The sequence below is a fragment of the Pleurodeles waltl genome, chromosome 1_1 (assembly GCF_031143425.1).
Source record: "Pleurodeles waltl isolate 20211129_DDA chromosome 1_1, aPleWal1.hap1.20221129, whole genome shotgun sequence".
NCBI classification, from domain to species: Eukaryota; Metazoa; Chordata; class Amphibia; order Caudata; family Salamandridae; genus Pleurodeles; species Pleurodeles waltl.
Window position 1 is genome coordinate 506,582,950 of NC_090436.1, and position 18,598 is coordinate 506,601,547.

Here is an 18,598-nt window from a genome sequence, read left to right on the forward strand (position 1 = left end):
TGTAGCCCCTTCTTTGAATCATGGAAGAAGAACAAACTGCAACCTCTGAACCTAGAGATGGCAAGAGCCTTGGACTATGGACATACTCTGAATATCAATCATGTAACTACTATACATTCATAAACATAAATGTTTGACCTCAGCCTACAAATTCTCAAAGACTTAAATATGTATCTTACATATTCTCAAAGACTTAAATATGTATCTCACATATTATGCTTCCCAAAAAACAATGAAACTATAATTTGCTTATCTCCGAAACGTTTTCACATTGACTACCTAGGCCTGAAAGTTTTACTCATTGAACTTGAAGCGCCTTGCTTGTTATACATGAAGCGCTTTGCTCAATATTCCAGAGAGCGCCTTTACTTGCTTTGTCTGAAGCGCTAAGCTCGTTATGCTAAGGGGCGCTTTACTCATGTGGCCTGAAGAGCTTTAATTGCTGTGCCAAGGGCGCTTTACTCATGTGGACTGAAGTGCTTTGATTGCCGTGCCAAGGGCGCTTTACTCGTGTGGACTGAAGCACTTTGATTGCCGGGCCAAGGGCGCTTTACTCATGTGGACTGAAGCACTTTGATTCCCGTGCCAAGGGCGCTTTACTTATGTGGACTGAAGCGATTTGATTCCCGTGCCAAGGGCGCTTTACTCATGTGAACTGAAGCGCTTTGATTCCTATGCCAAGGGCGCTTTACTCATTTGGACTGAAGTGCTTTGATTGTCGTGCCAAGGGTGCTTTACAAATGTGGCCTGAAGCGCTTTGCTCGTTGTGATAAGGGTCACTTTACTGCCGTGATCTGAAGCACTTTGATCGTCGTGCCAAGGCCGTTTTACTCTTCGACCTGAAAACGCTTTGCTCGTTGTGCTAAGGGGCACTTTACTCATGGAAGTAACAACCCCATTCAAGATTGGGCTCATCAAGACCTACTCGTATCTGAATTCACCATGGAAACAAGGATACTCCGATTTACTGTCAATCTGCCATGCAGGCAATCTGCTCTTCTTCAGATGAACCCCCACGAGGTCTGACTGCATAAAAGTCTTCAAAATAGTGAGCAATGTGCTTGGGTGTGGCTGGGCTTTATATGCCTGCCACACCCCAAGATGGCCGCTGCCTCTAGAAACCTGGGAATTGTAGTCCATTTCTAAAATAGCACTGATAAGTGCATCTTGTCCACCAATGTCCTGACCCTGCAGCTACATGAGCTTTACCACAGGGCATGCAACGCTGATGACCACTTTTAGAACAAGAGGGGATGACAAGTGGTGCGCATGAAGCGCCGCAAATACGCACAGCGGAGTTTCGAGCGGGACCTGGACCGCGCACAGCTTTATTCCTGACAACTACAGAGGCACATGGTGTGGCTAATAGATGAGCCCTGGTTCCCACCCAGTAGATTTTGATGTATGGGTATGGTGTGGGCCATATGGGATAGTGTGTGGCTAAATGTTGTCCCTCAATATTTCAGGTGACTCTGGTTACCCCAACCTATCATGGCTACTGACCCCTGTGAGTAATGCCAGGACAAGTGCAGAAGAATGTTATAATGAGGCCCATATCCGAACCAGAAGGATAATTGAAAGGACCTTTGGCCTCCTGAAGGCCAGATTCAGGTGCCTACATCTGACAGGTGGATCCCTGTGCTACTTACCAAAGAAGGTCTGCCAGATAGTGGTGGCATGCTGCATGTTGCATAACCTGGCCCTCAGATGCCATGCCCCATTCCTGCAGGAGGAGGAGGCTGGAGAAGGCTGTGTGCCAGCAGTGGACCCTGTGGTCAGTGAGGATGAGGACAACAGAACATCTGTCATCAGACAATACTTCCAATGGCACAGGTAGGACAGTGTTACCTCGCATTTCAATGACATTTGTTTGATTGTCTGTGTCACTGGCATGCTAATATTTCGCACTTCTATGCCCACGTACTGTTCTCTCTGGCAATTCACTTTGTAGATGTTGGTCAGCTACAGGTCATTAATCTATGCTCATTTTCTGTACAGTTTAATTAAAATGTTTGTACCTGTTTCAATGAATACATAATAATTGATAAACATGACATACTCCAAATTGATTTTTGTTAAAGGGTGTTTATTGAAGTGCTAAGAAAAAAAGGGGATGGGGTGATGATGGAGGAAAGTCCAGGGTATTGTTCCAGTCTCTTTGTAGCACAGGTGCATTGTCCATGGGGACATAGGAAGGGGAGCAATGGCAGTTCAAGGTGGACAGGGTAACTGAGTGGGACACAAGGGTGACAATCAGGACAGTCTCATTTGCTGGCTGGGGTCTTGGCAAGTGTCTCTGGCTTCTGTCTGGATCGCAGGGAACGTTTGCAGGGTGGTTCACCTTCTGCAGGGGGAGGGGTGCTGGTGGCCTGTGAGTCCTGTGGTGGAGCCTCCTGGCCACTAGCGGCAGGGGAGGTGGAAGGCTGTTCAGATGTCTGGCTGGTGTGAGACTCCCTCTCTCATAATGTTGGCCATGTCTGCCAGCACCCCTGCAATGGAGATCAGGGTGTTGTCAATGGCCTGCAAGTTCTCCCTGATCCCCTGGTACTGTCCCTCCTGCAGCCGCCTGTTCTCCTGTACAATGTCCAGGATCCCACCCATTGTGTCCTGGGAATGTTGATAGGCTCCCAGGATCTCTGCAAATGCCTCCTGGAGAGTCAGTTCCCTGGGCCTGTCCTTCCCCTGGCGCACAGCACTCCTCCCAGTTTCCCTGTTGGCCTGTTCCTCTGTCCCCTGAAGCATGTGCCCACTGCCACTGACCCCAGGTCCCTGATTGTCTTGAATATGAGGTGTGGCCTGGGGTCCCTGTAGCAGTGGACTCACTGCTGATTGATGTGTCCTGGGGGCAGAGGTGTGAGTACGCTGGGTGGGTGCTGTGGTGGTGTTTCCTGATGGTAGAGGCTCTGTGGTGGTGTGTGACTGGGCCTGGGTAACCAGCTGTCCAGAGGTCCCTTATGGGCTAGGTAGGTCATCCAGATACTGAAGACCAGAGTTGCTGTCATCATTGTGGGCCTCTTCTGTTGGGGGACTGGATAGTGCTGCCACCTCCTCTCTGGTCACATTGGCTGGGGGTACCTGTGAGGATGTAAATGATGTGTTATGGTTTCTGTGTCTAACATATTGTGCATCTGTGGCTTGGCCTCTTTGGTTGTATTTGCCCTGGCAGCTTTCACTTGTGTATGTTGGTGTATGGTGGGATAGTTAATTCTCTATAGTGTGCATGCTCTAGTGATGAGTGTCCATGCAGGGCTATGAGTGGTGTCCATGCATTGGTAGAGCATGCAGGGCTTGGCATTGGGATGAGTGAGATGTGATGGTGGGGTATGTGGTAAGTGGTGGAGTGATGGGGGTGAGGGTGAGGGTGGGGGTATGTGATGGCATACAGGTAGGAGGGTAGTAGTAGTCGAGAGTTAACTTACCAGAGACCAGTCCTCCTCCTACTCAGCCAGGCCCTCAGGATGCAGGATTTCCAAGACTTGCTCCTCCCATTCTGTTAGTTGTGGGGGTCCACTGCCAGTCCTCTGTAGAGCGAGCTGGTGTCTTGCTGCAATGGAACGTACCTTCCCCCGTAGGTCGTTCCACCTCTTCATAATGTAATCCCTAGTTCTTGGGTGCTGTCCCACGCGTTGACCCTGTCTACGATTCTCCACCATAGCTCCATCTTCCTAGCTATCGATATCTGCTGCACCTGTGCTCCAAATAACTGTGGCTCTATCCTGATAATTTCCTCCACCATGACCCTTAGCTCCTCCTCTGTGAAACGGGGGTGTCTTTGTGGTGCCATTGATGTTGTGTGAGGTGTGTAGGTGAGGGCTTGTTGGGTAGTCTTTTGGGGTGTGTGATTTGGGGGGTGTGAGTGGTGTATAGGTGTGAATAGTGCGTGGCTCTAGTTGGGTCTGTGGTCTTGATGTCTCTCACGTGGCAATGCTTTGTAGTCATAAATGTTTGTGGGTAATGTGGGTGGGTGTTTTATAGTTGTGTGGGTGTGTGGGTTCAGTATGTGTATGGGTGTCAGGTGTGTGTTGTTTGAATTGTCCAATGTAGTGTTGTTTTGTATGTGGGTCTCCATTTTGAGGCAGCGGTATGGTTTACCGCCGTTGAATGTCCGCTGTGGTGAAGCGTAGGTCATAATGTGATGGGCATTGTTCTGTTGGCTTAAAGGTGTGGGTTTTGATACCGCCAGTTTATCACTGACCTTTGGTGTGGCGGATTTGTGTATGTGGCTGAATACTGACGGATTGGTGTATGTGTGTCATAATATGGTGAACGGATATCCACTGCGGTGGCAGTAAGTTGGCGGCAGTCAGCATGGCAGTAAGTGGGATTTACTGCCAATGCCATAATGATGGCCTTAGCACCTCCCCTCAATAGTGACGTTACAGGAGGGTAGGTATCTAAAACGGTAGCACCGACAGAATAATTTTCCTCCACCCCCCCCTTGCCAGTGCCTTGAGAATTCTGGTGTTCATTTTCCCTGTTGGTGGCAGGACTACAGAAGGATATAAAACTGGAACTGTAGCACCACCAGGTGAGTTGTCATTCGCCCCCTCCTGCCATGATCCTGAGATTACATCATATTCAGAAATTCATATTTTCAATTATACCAGCTCGGTCAAGCTTTTCTAGCTCCTCTTCCAATTTTAGCTGGAGGTGGAATGTGGCACATCTATGCCTCAGGGCTCCAGGTTGTATGGATCAATCAAAGTGAAACTTTATTTCCTTGTTTTTTTAGCAACCGATCCCTTGAGAGACATCTTCGAACTCAGCCAGGATGTTCATCAGCTCCTCGACTTCTATCCCAAATGTATAGGAGATTAGATTCAGGGTTTCAGCAGTGTGGCCACTGACTAGTATGCCGTGACCTCTGTTAGTTATGTAAAAGGTGTTTTCAATGCTCATGCCACTGTGGGACACTGTCGGTTTGAAGCTTCCAATCATAGGCAGGGGTTGTGACTGCCTGTGTGCAAAACCTCTCACTCTGGCTTTGTTGAGCGGCACTGGCCTTGCTAGCGCGTGGTAGGTGTCGGTAGACATGAGGTCTATGAAGGCCCCTGTGTCATTTGTTGCAGTGATGGTGTGGGGTTCTATTTGTATCTTTTACTGGGGAATTGGGTGCCATGCCGAGTTGGTAGGCCCGACTGCAAAGACTGGGTGAACAGTATATTCTGCAACATCATAGTCCATGTCTTCTGGCTCACTGGTGACTTCTACCAACACTTGAACAGTTTCTTTCGTAGGCTTTTGTTTATCTGCAGACTTTTCCAAAGTGGTTATATTTTCCACAGATGTTCACTTTCTGCCTCTTCCTGATCAGTCGTTTTGTCTGTGGGTTTGACCTCCACAATATCCGCATGACCTCTTCATTTCAGTTCAGTGGACCTTTTTAAGGTGTCAGAGGTGCGTTGTGATTTTGATGGTGTTGACAGGTTCTTGCCTAGGATAGTTCTTTTGTCCCTCCGAGGCTCAGATTGTCTCAGAGCAACTTTCCTGATTCTTGAAGTATGGTTTCTAGGAGTTTGGTGGACCAGCATCCTTGAATGATCTGGCCTTGTATATCTTCCTGTTCACTATAAAAGCTGCATGTGCTCACAAGCTCTTTGAGTTGTCTGTGAAATGTGTCAGGTGATTCTTCAGGTTCCTGGAGGGTTTGCCTGAAGACAAATCTTTTATAGTCCCTATTTGCCAGAGGTTCAAAATGTGCATTCAGGGCTGTAATCAGCATAGCATATATCTTTGGGGTCGCTTTCACTAGTGCATTATAGATCATGTGGATATCTTTGCCTCCTAGATGTAGAAGTAGGACACAACATAGTTCTGCCGCTGTCAGCGCCTTCAAAATAGAAATGGAGACACTCAACACAGTCGTGATGAGGGTGTGCCCTCAGCAATGAATGGCTCTATGGGGGGAACTGTGGTCATGATGCCACAGACAACTTTGTCGTTTGTGATAGGTCCTTGCAGAACTTAAAGGCATGTCTCGCCGAACCAACACTATCACCGCATTGGATGCAGCACAGCCCCCTGACCGCGGGGAAGGTGCATCGCAGTTGAACTGTGGAGGGTCTTCTCACTGACGTGGAGAGAAGCGGCCAGGTTTTGTTGAGTGGCTTTATGTGGGGCGCTTCTTTTATGTGGTGGACTCTGGTCTGTCACATGCCTGAGGGGAGCTGTGGTTCAGGACAAGGGTGGCCTAGTACTGCCTGCATTCTGGGGGTTAATTTAATGCTGCTATCACAGGCCTATTTCTGTGTTAAGTTGATTGCCACATGTGCGTGGGCCTTCATGAACCAGTGTGTTTTTCTCTTGCATTTATTTGTTTAATTTATTTCTGCGTTCGTTCTCCTTTTTCCTTTATTTGGTCTTTTTTTTTGGAGGAACCACGTAGCTTCATGTGCTTTCGGAGTGGGTGGTTCTTTGCAGGCAAATAACTGACTGACAGCCACACTTATGTGCTTTTATTGGCTGTGCGTACAGTATGCTGGAACAGACCAAAATTGCATGCAGCCGTGTGAGGACAACTTGGTCCTAAAGCATGATGTATTTTTCTCAATGCTCAACAGTGCTTCAGTTGAGGCTACCAATCGTCCATAGGAGGTTTTGTTTTCTGTACCTTCACTGCTCTCATGAATCAGCCTCCAATTTCAAATTCTTCTGCATTCACAGAGTATTTAAACATTTAACATTTTGTTTTCCATGTATATGCACTTTATACATCTGCTAATATTATTTAATTTACCAAACAGTTGGGGATCCCCTGAGTAGGTGTTGTGGACCCCCAGAGGTCCGGAGAACCCAGGTTAGGAACCCCTTATCTGAGGCTTAATAGTTTAAGTACTGTGCAGGTCTGCATTTCTCCAGTCGGAAACGGTGTTAACCTGAGCTTGAGGTGCTATGAGGTAATCAACTGATTTCTATCGTTTTTTTCTCAGATAACTGCTGAAGGTGAAAAACAGCCTCTGAGTGAGAAAAGCCGTCTCCTGTTCTATGACGTGCTCTGTAGCCTTGCAAACCCGAGCCGCAGAGATACCCGTGGCTACAGCCACCTCGCTGAGATGGCTGAAAGATATGCCTTTTCCCTTCCGGTGGGCTTCAACTGTGGGTCCTCTGGCGAAAGGTACAGTTCATTTTCAAAATATGTGCATACTTTAAAATCGTTCAGCAGGTTCAGTCTGCAGAGCTTATAAAACAGCATTTGAAAAGTGTTTCATTTACATTTATAGGAAAGGTATCTGTCCGTTATGTCCACTGATTAAATAATCTTTTATTTGTGTTTATTTGTTATCAAAGATCCAACTAAGAATCTATAAAGAACGATTGCTAAGGACATACCAAACGCAAAACTACATATCTTGCTAGCACTGGCACAGTTACTCCACGATTTACAGCAATCAAATTGAAACCTTCTATTTCAGAATTTCCAGATTGTTGCCATACAAAGCACTGTTTTTCTGTCACATCTGTCAGTGTGTAATTTAATTCAGATATTATTCCCTATTAAAATAGACCCAACCTAATTGAACATTTTGGCTCCCCAAGTGAGCTTTTAAAATCAAAGGCTTCTTCAAGGTCACTTTTCAGGTAGTCATAGTGGCTCAGCTATCAGTTGTGCTAAAGGTGCAGTGGCGCTGGGTCCACGGATCTGCGGGGACCCACTGCACCGTAATTAAAGTTGTGTTTTTACTACCACACCAGGGGATTGTAGATCCCACCTTATTTGTTTGCAGTAGGGCCCCTGGCACCATTGATACACCACTGTACAGGTGAAAGACTCATGGACCCCAATGTTTTGTACCCTCTTTGTCAGCGACTGGCTCCTTCACTTGCCTGTTGCCTTTCCTGACAGATGTTTATGATGGAAATTATTGCTTTCAGGTACCGACCATTATTTTTATTATTACTTAAAAATTCTGTGCCCACAGGGTTGCCGAAGCTGCTTTGCATGGTGGCCCTTAGTTGCTGCTCTGAGTGAATGCCCACCAGGCCTTTAGATAGTGTGCTTTCTATGTCATTAGGAAGGACTGTCTCCCATTTTCTCACATTTAACTGTAGATAGAATTTTACACATAACTGAACAAAAGATAATCAAACATGTTTACTATTTCCAAATGTTCCAGTCCTTATTTGAGTGTTTTCTCTACATAACAATGCTTCTTTTGACTATGCCGTGATTCCAGGGTGCAGACAGAGCAGTTGCCACATTTTTAGGTTTCACCTACATGGTGCATGCTTGTGTGCTGTGCTTGGGAGGCCTTTTGTACATGAAAAAAACTTAAGAGGGGCTTAGAACCCTCCCTTTACTTACTTAAACTTACCATTCATCTATTTCAGCGGTGCTCTGCTGTCCATGCCTCTCATTGGCCAGAACATCCCATTTCACTTCACTTCCTCCTGTTTTCTACTCTCACGTGGATTTAGGACAAAGTACACCTTATGGTCAATTGTGACTGGCACTGGCCAGTGTGTCCTTTCCCTAGCTACTTCATTCCTCAAGAACCTTTTTTTTTTAATTCACAAACAAGCACTCAATCTGCATTCCTGCACTCCTCCCACCCTCGGTGCCAGCTATTTGCTGAGTGGTGCTCTCTTGCACTTTCAAAAGTGGTGCTCCAGTGGGACAACACTGTGCCATTATCAGTGTTGCTGGCCATCTTCAAAGGCATCATGATATAGGCTATCTCCAAGCTTCACACTCTTTGTAGCAAGCATATTACCCCTCTGCTTTACTTTATAGAGCCTCATATAGAGTGTCAAAATGATTTTTTTTCAAGGGAATGCAAAGCAGACAGGGCTATAGCTAAGGAGCATTGCTTCTTGGCAACTTGTTTTCAAGAGTGCATGACAGCTGCAAACTGCCTCCAGACCTCTCGCTTCTCTTTTTGCGCTACTGCACACTATGGCCCTCATTAAGACCCTGGTGGTCTTAAGAGCGCCAGGGGCTCGGTGGTGGTCGGACTCCTGCCAATGTGGTGGCCCGACCGCCACATTACGACCACTGTGGTAGCGCCGCAGTCAGACTGCCAACACTGCCACTCTACCACCACAGGATGGTGTGGCAGTGCTGGCAGTCCTCACCCGCCCTTCTCCCAGAATTCCCATCTCTGCCAGCGGTTTCATGGTGGTAGCGCTGCCATGAAATGACTAGCGGAGATGGGGGGCCGCAGGTGGCCCTTGCACTGCCCATACACTTGACATGAGCAGTGCAGGGATCCCCCTGGCCAGTCCCATCGCTCTATTATGAGCCAGAGACAAAGCTGTAGGCCATTTACTGCTGGGCCAGTGACCCAGCGGGAAACTCATAATGGGGCCACGGGAAGGCGGCCGTACTGACGGCAACCTGCCCGTTGGCATTTCAGCAAATGGGCTTTTCCGTCCATCAAAGTCATAATGATCCCCTATATCTTTCATTTTTATTTTACTATCCAAAAAAGGCTGTTAGTCACTTTAGAATGGTGAAAAAAGCCATGATATCTGCCGATGTATGTGCCATAATGCAGTTGCCATCTTAAAATGGTATTTCTGCAAAAAAAATCTAAATTGTACACTTTGGCTGTTATTATGACCCTGGCAGTCATGAGACATCCAGGACCATGGTGGTGATCAGATCGCCACCAATGCTGCGGCCTGGCCTCCACATTTTGACCGTGGTGAAAGCACCACGGTCTGACCGCTGGCACCGCTAGATTGCCACCGGTAGACAGCCTGGTGGTGCCAGTGCTCTTTGTCCGCCAGGGCAGCGCTGCAAGCGCGACATGACAAAAATATCAAGGACAGTATATTGAAGCACAAACTATTGAAAGGTAAGTAACTATAGGGAGGCATAGATTTGCTATTCCTAACTCAACATCTACATATCTTGAAGACATATGTACCACATAGGTAGATATCTGTTCAGTTAAGCATAGAAAATGTAGACTTACGTATATGTAAATTTTTTCCATGTTTTGTCCTTGATAGGTGAGAATGCACACCAAGAAGAAATATTAACATATATTGTCTACAAGGGCTACTTTCCTGAGAAAACCTTTGTTAATAGATTTATTACTTCTGAAAATTTCACAAACTTGAGGAATTGCTATATAACATGGGCAAATCCTTAATCATAAGTGAATATTAGTGTGATATGATTTATTCTATCTTTACTTCAACAGAAATAAAACTATCCTGGATTCCTGCCCTTATGTTGCAATAAGTGCCTTCAACTGGTATCCCCAGCAGGTCAATGGGCATAAGTTTGAAGGGAAAAATAGAGACTTCCTTCAAGTGCCGGAGCGCTTACTCTTGGTTCCTCCTGTGCCTCCTGCTGCTGGAGAAGAGGACTGTAAAATCATACAGTTCACAGAGTACAGCAGTGAACAGTGGTTCCTAACTGATAATAAGAAAACTGCACTCAGTGGCAAGGTAGGAATAGTAAAAGCTATAATTACATTGTATAGCATAAACTGCATGGTATTTGTTAATATGTGAATTTCTTTTGCTAATTTATGGATCCAATCAGAATAGTCTTTGTTTTTGTCAACTAAATGTGATTTTACCCATTGTTCTTTTGATCACCATGCCATTTCAGTTTGAACCCAGCCATATTTAAATCAGTCTTGACCCTGCACCAGTACCAGCATTCTGGCCCAAACTGCCAGGCCAGGCTCTCCCTGAACTGCAACACAAGCAATCCAAGAATGGTTTTGCCCTGATTTAGGCTCACCAGTTGGGTATACTTTGTTCAGGTGTCACAGTGAACACGGGACCTATGCCTGGACAAATGTTTGCCACTTAGGTTGTATGTCAAACACACAAAAGGTGATAGGGAGCAATGTTTGCAATTTAACTTATCACTGGCAATCACTTGGGGTAGCACCCCAACACATTGTTCTTTTGCTCAGCATAACATTTCAGTTTGTACCTAGCCATATGCAAATAAGTCTTGACCCTCTTCCAATAGAAATAATCAAGGCCCCACTGCCAGGCCAGGTCCTCCCTGTACCAAAACACAAGTAACCAAAGACTGGTTTTGCTTTGATTAGGTCTCATCAGTCGGTTATAGCTTAGTACCTGTGGCACAGTGAGCACACGATTTAGAGCCTCAATTACAGGAAAGCGCTTGGAGGTAGAGAATGTGCTAATACTATTTCTACTGTGTTGCAAATGGGTTCTGCCCATTTAGCCCACAAGACGTCTCATTCCCATTCATTTCATGGTAAATAAGACTGCACATGTTTTCCTGCTAATGTCTGCCTTTTAAGATAAGGCCACTGCAGTGCAGCTAGGGTGAGGGGCACAAGTGTCAGATCTCTCAGACGGAGAACTTCTGTTTGCAGACCTTGGACGGATAGAAGATCTTAGGGCCCAGTTCTTGACAGTCTTGGTCTGCCAGAGGTAAAGGCGACCCCTTCCAGTAGCCTTGATGCCTCTGACGTTTTGAGCACTTAAGCAGATAGTTCCTCCCAGAACGAGTCCCAAGAGAGGAAAAACTCAGAACTGGAAAAACCTCCAACAAAGTCAGTAAGGATGACAAGGAAGAGAAGTTGGGTGCAGCAGAAACAAGCAGCATTCATGAGTATAACCAGAGACACAGGCGATAGGTGAGACCCACCAACAGGAGTGAGAAACACCCAGCTGAGGCAAGGTGCCACCTTTAGGAACAAGAAAACACCAACAGGAGTGGGGAAACACACCAACTGGAGCAAAGAAGTGTTGCAACCCAAGGATGAGGAGAAATCTAACCCCTTATCTATCCTCAGGAAAGGAAGTTACCTCAGGGAATGATGTCGATTGGGAAGGTTTCAAGGGACACACATGAAAGGCCTCATCTTGGATAGGGTAGAAAAAAAACCATGTATCTTTCCTAAAGGATTCTGGGAATGAGAAGAGGAGAACTATGGTGTCCTCCATCGTGACCCCCGGGGAGAGGATCTCCTGAGACTGCACCAGTGGGTCAGCTATAGGTGAACGCAGTGGTCTGCTGGCTTCACTGCTGCCCTTTGGGTGAGTGGGAAGCGCGTCCCACTATATAGCGTGGAACACGAGGCAAGCTGTCAGCTGGTATAACAGCACGGGTGCAGACTCTTCAGCCTGATAGCTGCACACAGGTATCTTGGCTGTGGCAGCTTTAAACTGTAAATTTGACCAGTGAAAATACCCCTTTTGACTGACCTAAACTTTTCTTTTAAATATTATTTTCACCTAGGTGTAGGCCATATTGCCCATTATGGCAGGGTGCAGATATTTAGAAGTAGCGCATGTGGACATTAATGGTGAAGAGGTCCTTACAGTGAAATTTCCCCAAAACAATTTTCAGTTTAACAAGGCTGACTGCTGCCATATGGAATCATTTGTCTACATTAGTGCATTTATTAAATGCTAAATTCGGATTTAAAACAGGTAGAAAAATAATTATTCTACTCTTTTGAATTATAATTTAAATCCTCATTAATAGTGAGGTCAGATTTTAAATTATTAATTTAGAAATGCCACTTGGAGTTTCCAGCTGCCTGAGCAAGTGATGGCTCTCCAATTGGAAAATGCGTAGTGGAGCCAAACGGTGCACATAGAGGCTTGGATGTGAGCAGGATATGTCTTCCAGACAAGATAGTTGGGGGAGACGTTGGGCCCTTTTCTGGTTACACTTCAAAGGTGTACACACAGTTAGAGGCCTGACACAAACCTTTTTGTCACTAGCTCAACCGGCGCCAAACCCAAGACAGGGGTAAGGTGAGACAAAGGGGAAATCCTCCAAACAAGGTGGAGTGGGCATGAAAGCGGCAGCCCAGAATATGAAGGAGAGCAAGACTCTGTACCTGGATTGTGACCAAAGCAACACCATGAAAAGCTGGAACGACAAGCCCATGATGCCCTAATGGAATGAGGACACTGTCTATAGCTGACCTCAATACTAGTGGGTCCCTTTAAGGACCAGTCCTGCTAGTCCCCTTGTGTCACCTGAAAACCGTTTGTGGGAAGACTTGGACTCCACTGCCCCCAGATACCCTGCAAGATGGCCAAAAGGCCAGTGGGTCTGTGGAGGACACAGCAGGTGAGGAGGCTGATGCAGGAAGCCAGTGAAACCAGCTCCCTGCAGATGTGACCTTTTTGAGGCCAGGTCAAATGCTGAAAATGTTTCTGGTGGCTAGAGCTCACCACCAGGAGTAAAACGAGCCCAAGGTTGTCAAAATGAGTTTAATATTTAACATTTGACCCACTAAAAAAAAACGGGCAGGTGAGTCTCCACCGCATTTCTTTGAGTTACCTCAGAGAGAGCCAAGATCTCAGGTGTTGGTGCAAGATTAATGCATTATTTCTTTCCACGGAGGGGTTGTGCTTGGGTTCCCCTCTCCAGAGTCCTATTAGGTCTGAGCACCCCATCCCCCGGGCTGCACTGCATGGATTGTGCCTGATACCCCATTGCTGGGCCTTGAAGACCAGCACCAAGGCCTAGAACTGCAACCTCAGGCCCCAAAGTTCCTTATTGGGTCCTAGGATTTAATCCCCAGGGCCCAGAAGAAAGAAGTTGCTCCCTGCAGTGGGAGCACCAACCAAGGACTCCCGTGCTAGAAAGCAGCAGTGTGCATGAGCTGGCTATGGTCCTGGGGCCTTGAGGACACCCCTCCCCCATCACTCCATTGCAAAAACCTGCCCTGGGACCCGGTACTTAAATAAAAAGCAAAAGAAAATGGAGGACAGCAGGAGAGACCCTATTTAGGTGTTCATTTTCCTCCCCGCTGGAGCACCCCATAATGCCTGTGAGCGGCTATTTGTATGCGTTATCCTTTCTTGTGGTGGCCTCAGGGTGGCAGGGGCAGCACCAATGTAGTTTAAAGTTGAGGTGGGGGTTGCCGGAGGCACAGCAGCCCCACCTTCAATTTTCAAAAACTTTTCCTTTGTCACCCAGGTACTAAAATCCATGACCTGCAGGGACTTTTGGTATATTTCTAAAGCATTTCCAAGGCTAGAACTTTTGTTCTTCAGCCTGAGACAGCATACCTTTAGTAGTTGATTCTATGACTGTATTTTAGGTGGTCTAAAGGTAGTGGTTCTTAACCGGTGGTACGGAGACCCCACGGGGTCTGACAAGCCTACTCAGGAGTCCGTGACTGCATAGAAAATTGAATAATCTGAAAGGATTATAAAGTGTATATAAATAAAAAAGCAAAATGAAAAATTGAACATTTTCAAACATTCTGTAACTGTGAAGGAATTTGAAATGATGGATACAAATTAAGTTAATATTCTCAGATTCATTTGTGGCAGTAGTGCAATTATATCAACAGAATATAGTATTTGTGAATTAAATATATTTAATAATTTGTTTGATGAATGCTTGTTTCTGTATGTTTTGTGATTCAAACAATCAAAAATGCTTGGGATGGGTCCCCGGCTTCCAGTGATGACTTAGTGGGAGTCCCTGAATTCCAATAATGAGTGGGTGGAGGTTCCTGGGTTCCAGTAATGATGAAGTTAGGGTCCACGGAAGTCAAAAGGTTGAGAACAACTTGTCTGAAGATGTCTAAAAAGACCTGAACATGTTGAGTTGATTTAAAAACATTTTATCAAAAACATATTGCAGCCATTGGTGTGTGAAACATTGGAATGCTTTATCAGTAATAATGATTGCATTTAAAGATGGTTATTATTTTTGTAACATATTCTTAGTTTTGACATGTGAATTATTAGTCTTAATAATGTGGTGACCCCTTGACAAAGCAAATAGGCATGCCTTATATTCTTGTGGTAATGACCTATGACAAAGCCAATAGGCCTGTCTCGATGAAAAAGTGATACTCCCATATAATGTGATGCTCTACCTGGTAAAGGTAGGGGAGGGTTTTGTGATTTTGGGGGTCATGACCCAGTAGGGGATCATACGTGATTTCAGAATACTACCAAAGGGATGTCTATATGCGTGATGTAGTATTTACTGGTGTGTGTGTAATAAATATACTTTTCCCTTTTCAAAGAAAAAGCACTGACTGGACAATCATTTATTGAGTGTTGTTATTGCATGCCAGCGAATGGTGATTGTTAGCCCACATCACCTCCCTTGAGTAGGCCTTAGCCTGCTCTTCTTCGCTATCCTGAAAGGGTCAAGTGCTATAATGGTATGAGTGGTCCCAAGTAAGGAGAAAATGTGGACCTTTTACTTGTGCAGCCCTCATGTCCAGCACAACTAATAACTCAACTTCTTACATACTGATAAACAAATATTTTCTTTGGTGGTATTTAGTTTTAACCGAAAAACAGACCCCCGACACACACATTCAAACTACTATGTTTAATCTTTCCTAGAATGCATCTTTCATTTCTACACTCTCTTCAGGTTTCACACACTTTCCATCCCTTTTGTGTACCGCTTACTTTTGCGTAATTAAAGTGTAAACCTAAGAGAGCAGAAATGTGTGGGAAAGACATTGTCAAGGTTTCTGAATGCAGACAAGGTAACATTACAGATGTTCACTTCTTTTGCACTGATGACTCCTGTGACACTCCAAAGGCAACTCTCACTAGGTGCCAGAAATGCAGTAAAATGTGCATACATTATGAAATTTTGCATCTGCCTGCATGAAGGACTGATTTCACAAATCATTTAAGCATGCAGTGTTTCACATATTTGAACAAACACTTTGTTTATTGGGCTCTGTGATGTCATTCTAAATCGGGTGAGTCTGGGAAGAACTAACAAGTGTAAAACAGTGTTATGTATAATTAATGAATATTGCAATCTATCAGTTTCACATATCAGTTACTAACCGTTCATTCAACTGAAAATTTATGAGAATTAGTAATGTAGATTTTAGGTTATTTCTAAAATAGATACAGGACACTTGTTATCTACTGTTACTTCTCTTCCAATGTTAAAACATTATATTTTGCAGATATTGTCTGTGAGTCTGAAGGGTCAAAATTCGATTCCATTAACAAACAATAATAAAATTACCTACCAGATATATGCTTCAGGCAATCGGATAGTTCCTGAAAAGTCTTTGTGCCTGTTATGGAACCAGGCTGCAGACAGGTAACACTTTAAACTTTTGACTTAATTATTTTTTATGTTTGTGACCTTCCACTTTTTTGACAACATATTGTATTGAACTTAATTCTATGTTATGTCATTGTTTTTGTGTTTGAAGTGTCCATTTGTGAACTTAAATCTATGATTAGCAGTATGTCACTCTTAGATTTCTTAGGTTATGAATCCTACATAATTTGGAGATGTATGTTAGAGCTAAAAGGACATTTTGAGCAGATTAGTTACTTCAATGCTAACTTTCTTCTCTCTGCTTATTTAATTTGAATAATAGATACATGAAACAGGTATAATGAAATACTTTCATAAGGACTCACAGACTTGTGGAAGCTTATGTAAGGATAGAATCTAAATAAGACAGAGCAGACAAACTTGGAGACTAGGTGGACAAGATTATCATTATTTGTTTCCAGTAATTATTTATTTATTTCTACATATGTCATGTTACTTTAGTACTGATGATTTCTTTGGCACTGGCCTGTCATCATAGAGTGGTTGTGTTTAGGTGTATATGTTTGAGTGCATGAGAAGTTTCCCTCAGACTGAAGTTTCACTATTATCCTTGCCTTTCCAGCACACCTCTCTCCCCAGTAGGCATGTCTCCAAAGTATTTTCTCCCTGTTTACAATTCTTTCAGTTTTTATATCACTCAGAATATCTCTGTTCTGGCAAACATATATCTTTGTAGGTCTGGGTTCCCCAGTTTCCTTGTAGACTACAGTCTGTGGTCTTCTGATTTCCATGTCTTCATGTACCTGTGTCTTCAAATAAAAATGTCTATACCTCACAGTGTTAATATTTTCAGGTATCTGTGTGTCAGCAATGTCTGCTTTCTATTGTCCTTTCCATCTCCATATCTTCCATTGTCTTTCAATGTCTGTATTACCCAATGTTTGTATCTTCTAGTATCTTCCCAGTCAGTCTGTCTGAGAGTATCAGTCACTCAATGACAAAACATACAGGCCCAGATTAACTAAGGTTTTGCGCCTGTGCTAGCACAATACAAAGTGGCTCAGTAGTTCAAAGAAGCAGCTGTGATGAACTACTCAGCTCAAAAGTCTGGAAAGACTTTTTTAGAGGTCCTAATCCACTATCTACTGCTGTGCATCAAGTGGCAAAACTGTGGGTGGATTCATGCAAGCCCACAGGTTTTGACACAGTCCAAACAACTAAGGTAGTTGGACCAGGCTTCATACTGAAAACTACAGCCTCTGGGAAGCAGGTGAAAACTACTTGGGAATGCATAGTGTTATCCCAGATACTGATACATTTCATATGTGCTGAAGTGCTGGATTCTCACATTTCTGCAATTGTTTATGCATAAGATTTGGGCTGGAACAGTATGCCTCCAAAATAAATCCTATGCAAGACAAAGTACGCTGTCTCCCACCATGGCGTGATGCTGAGGTTTGCTCAAGAGAACAGTTTTCGCACCAGTGCTGGTGAAGACTCCAGTGCTGGTTTTACAGAAGGACAGCCCTGCTATCAGAAGACTGCTGTGCTACTTGAAGGGCTGCTTTGCTGTCTATGAAGAAAGACTGGACCCTGTTGCCTTCATCCCAGCCAAACTAGCGTGAGCTGCAAGACCATGAAATGTGTTAGAGGGCTCCCTACACTTGCCCAGCTGACCTGCTGCAACTTGACCTGCCTGGACCTGCAGCTAGACCTGCCTGAGCCCTGCTGGCCTTTGCTGGAGTTGGTCCCTGATCCCCAAAAGCCTCCTCAGGTTTTGAACCCTTGGCTGGCATCAGAGTGTACTCCTCAAGAAAAGGTGGAAATCCTGAAGTTTGGGCTCCTTTCAAATGAGCCTGTTTGTGCCAAGATTCTGCCATCCACAATGCCCACCAATATGGAGCCCCGGTGAAACCTGCTCTTTGTGCTGAAAATGACAGCCCGCGGTGACCAGCAATGAGTGACCTGCACTTTGCACAAATCCTAGTGCAAAGATACAGCAACAACTGGCTGCAGCATCGACCAGCTGTTCACACTACAGTGACAACTATTGACGATGCTCCGTCTGCTCTTCACACTGCAGCGGCGAGCATCTGCAATGCTCACCCTCCTGAACGAGGCATACTACAGCCCGTAGGAACTCATTGCACCAAACTTTGGAGGTAGCTTTTTAGCAGGGCTAGCCTGGTCCCTGTATTTGACCCACGCTCCATCACAGTCGGCCTGAACTTGTTACTTCCCCCTGATTAGCGTGGCCAGTTGACTTTCACTGTGCCTTTTTAACAAAAACTTCAAAATTGAATATCACTGGTTTTACTGATGTACTCTATTTTTCTAAATTGATTTGGGATTTTTCTCGTGTTATATTTTCACTATACTGTGTTTTGTGTGCTTCATAAATACTTCACACAGTGCTTCTAAGTTAAGCCTTACTGCTTTTGTGCCAACGTATCAGAGCGTTAAGTACAGGTTAATTTAGTGACTTTTGTGATTCTCCCGGACAAGGAGTGGGGCTTCCACCTCCTCAACTAATAACCCAATTTCTTACATGCACGTTCAACGTTAGCAGGTGAATCATATTGTCCATGACATATTATCCAGACTTTTCAATGGCTCCTGCAACAGCCACCT

General features: G+C 44.9%; 1 protein-coding gene across 1 annotated transcript in view; it reads left to right on the forward strand.

The window, feature by feature from the left end:
* Window positions 1–18,598, forward strand: part of ADGRV1 (adhesion G protein-coupled receptor V1) — a 2,003,619-nt gene that overhangs the window by 1,273,259 nt on the left and 711,762 nt on the right. The window contains exons 79-81 of the mRNA XM_069225272.1: window positions 6,930–7,114; window positions 10,149–10,398; window positions 15,864–16,003. Of these exons, the coding sequence (XP_069081373.1) occupies window positions 6,930–7,114; window positions 10,149–10,398; window positions 15,864–16,003 (575 nt within the window). The remainder of the gene's footprint in view (window positions 1–6,929; window positions 7,115–10,148; window positions 10,399–15,863; window positions 16,004–18,598) is intronic.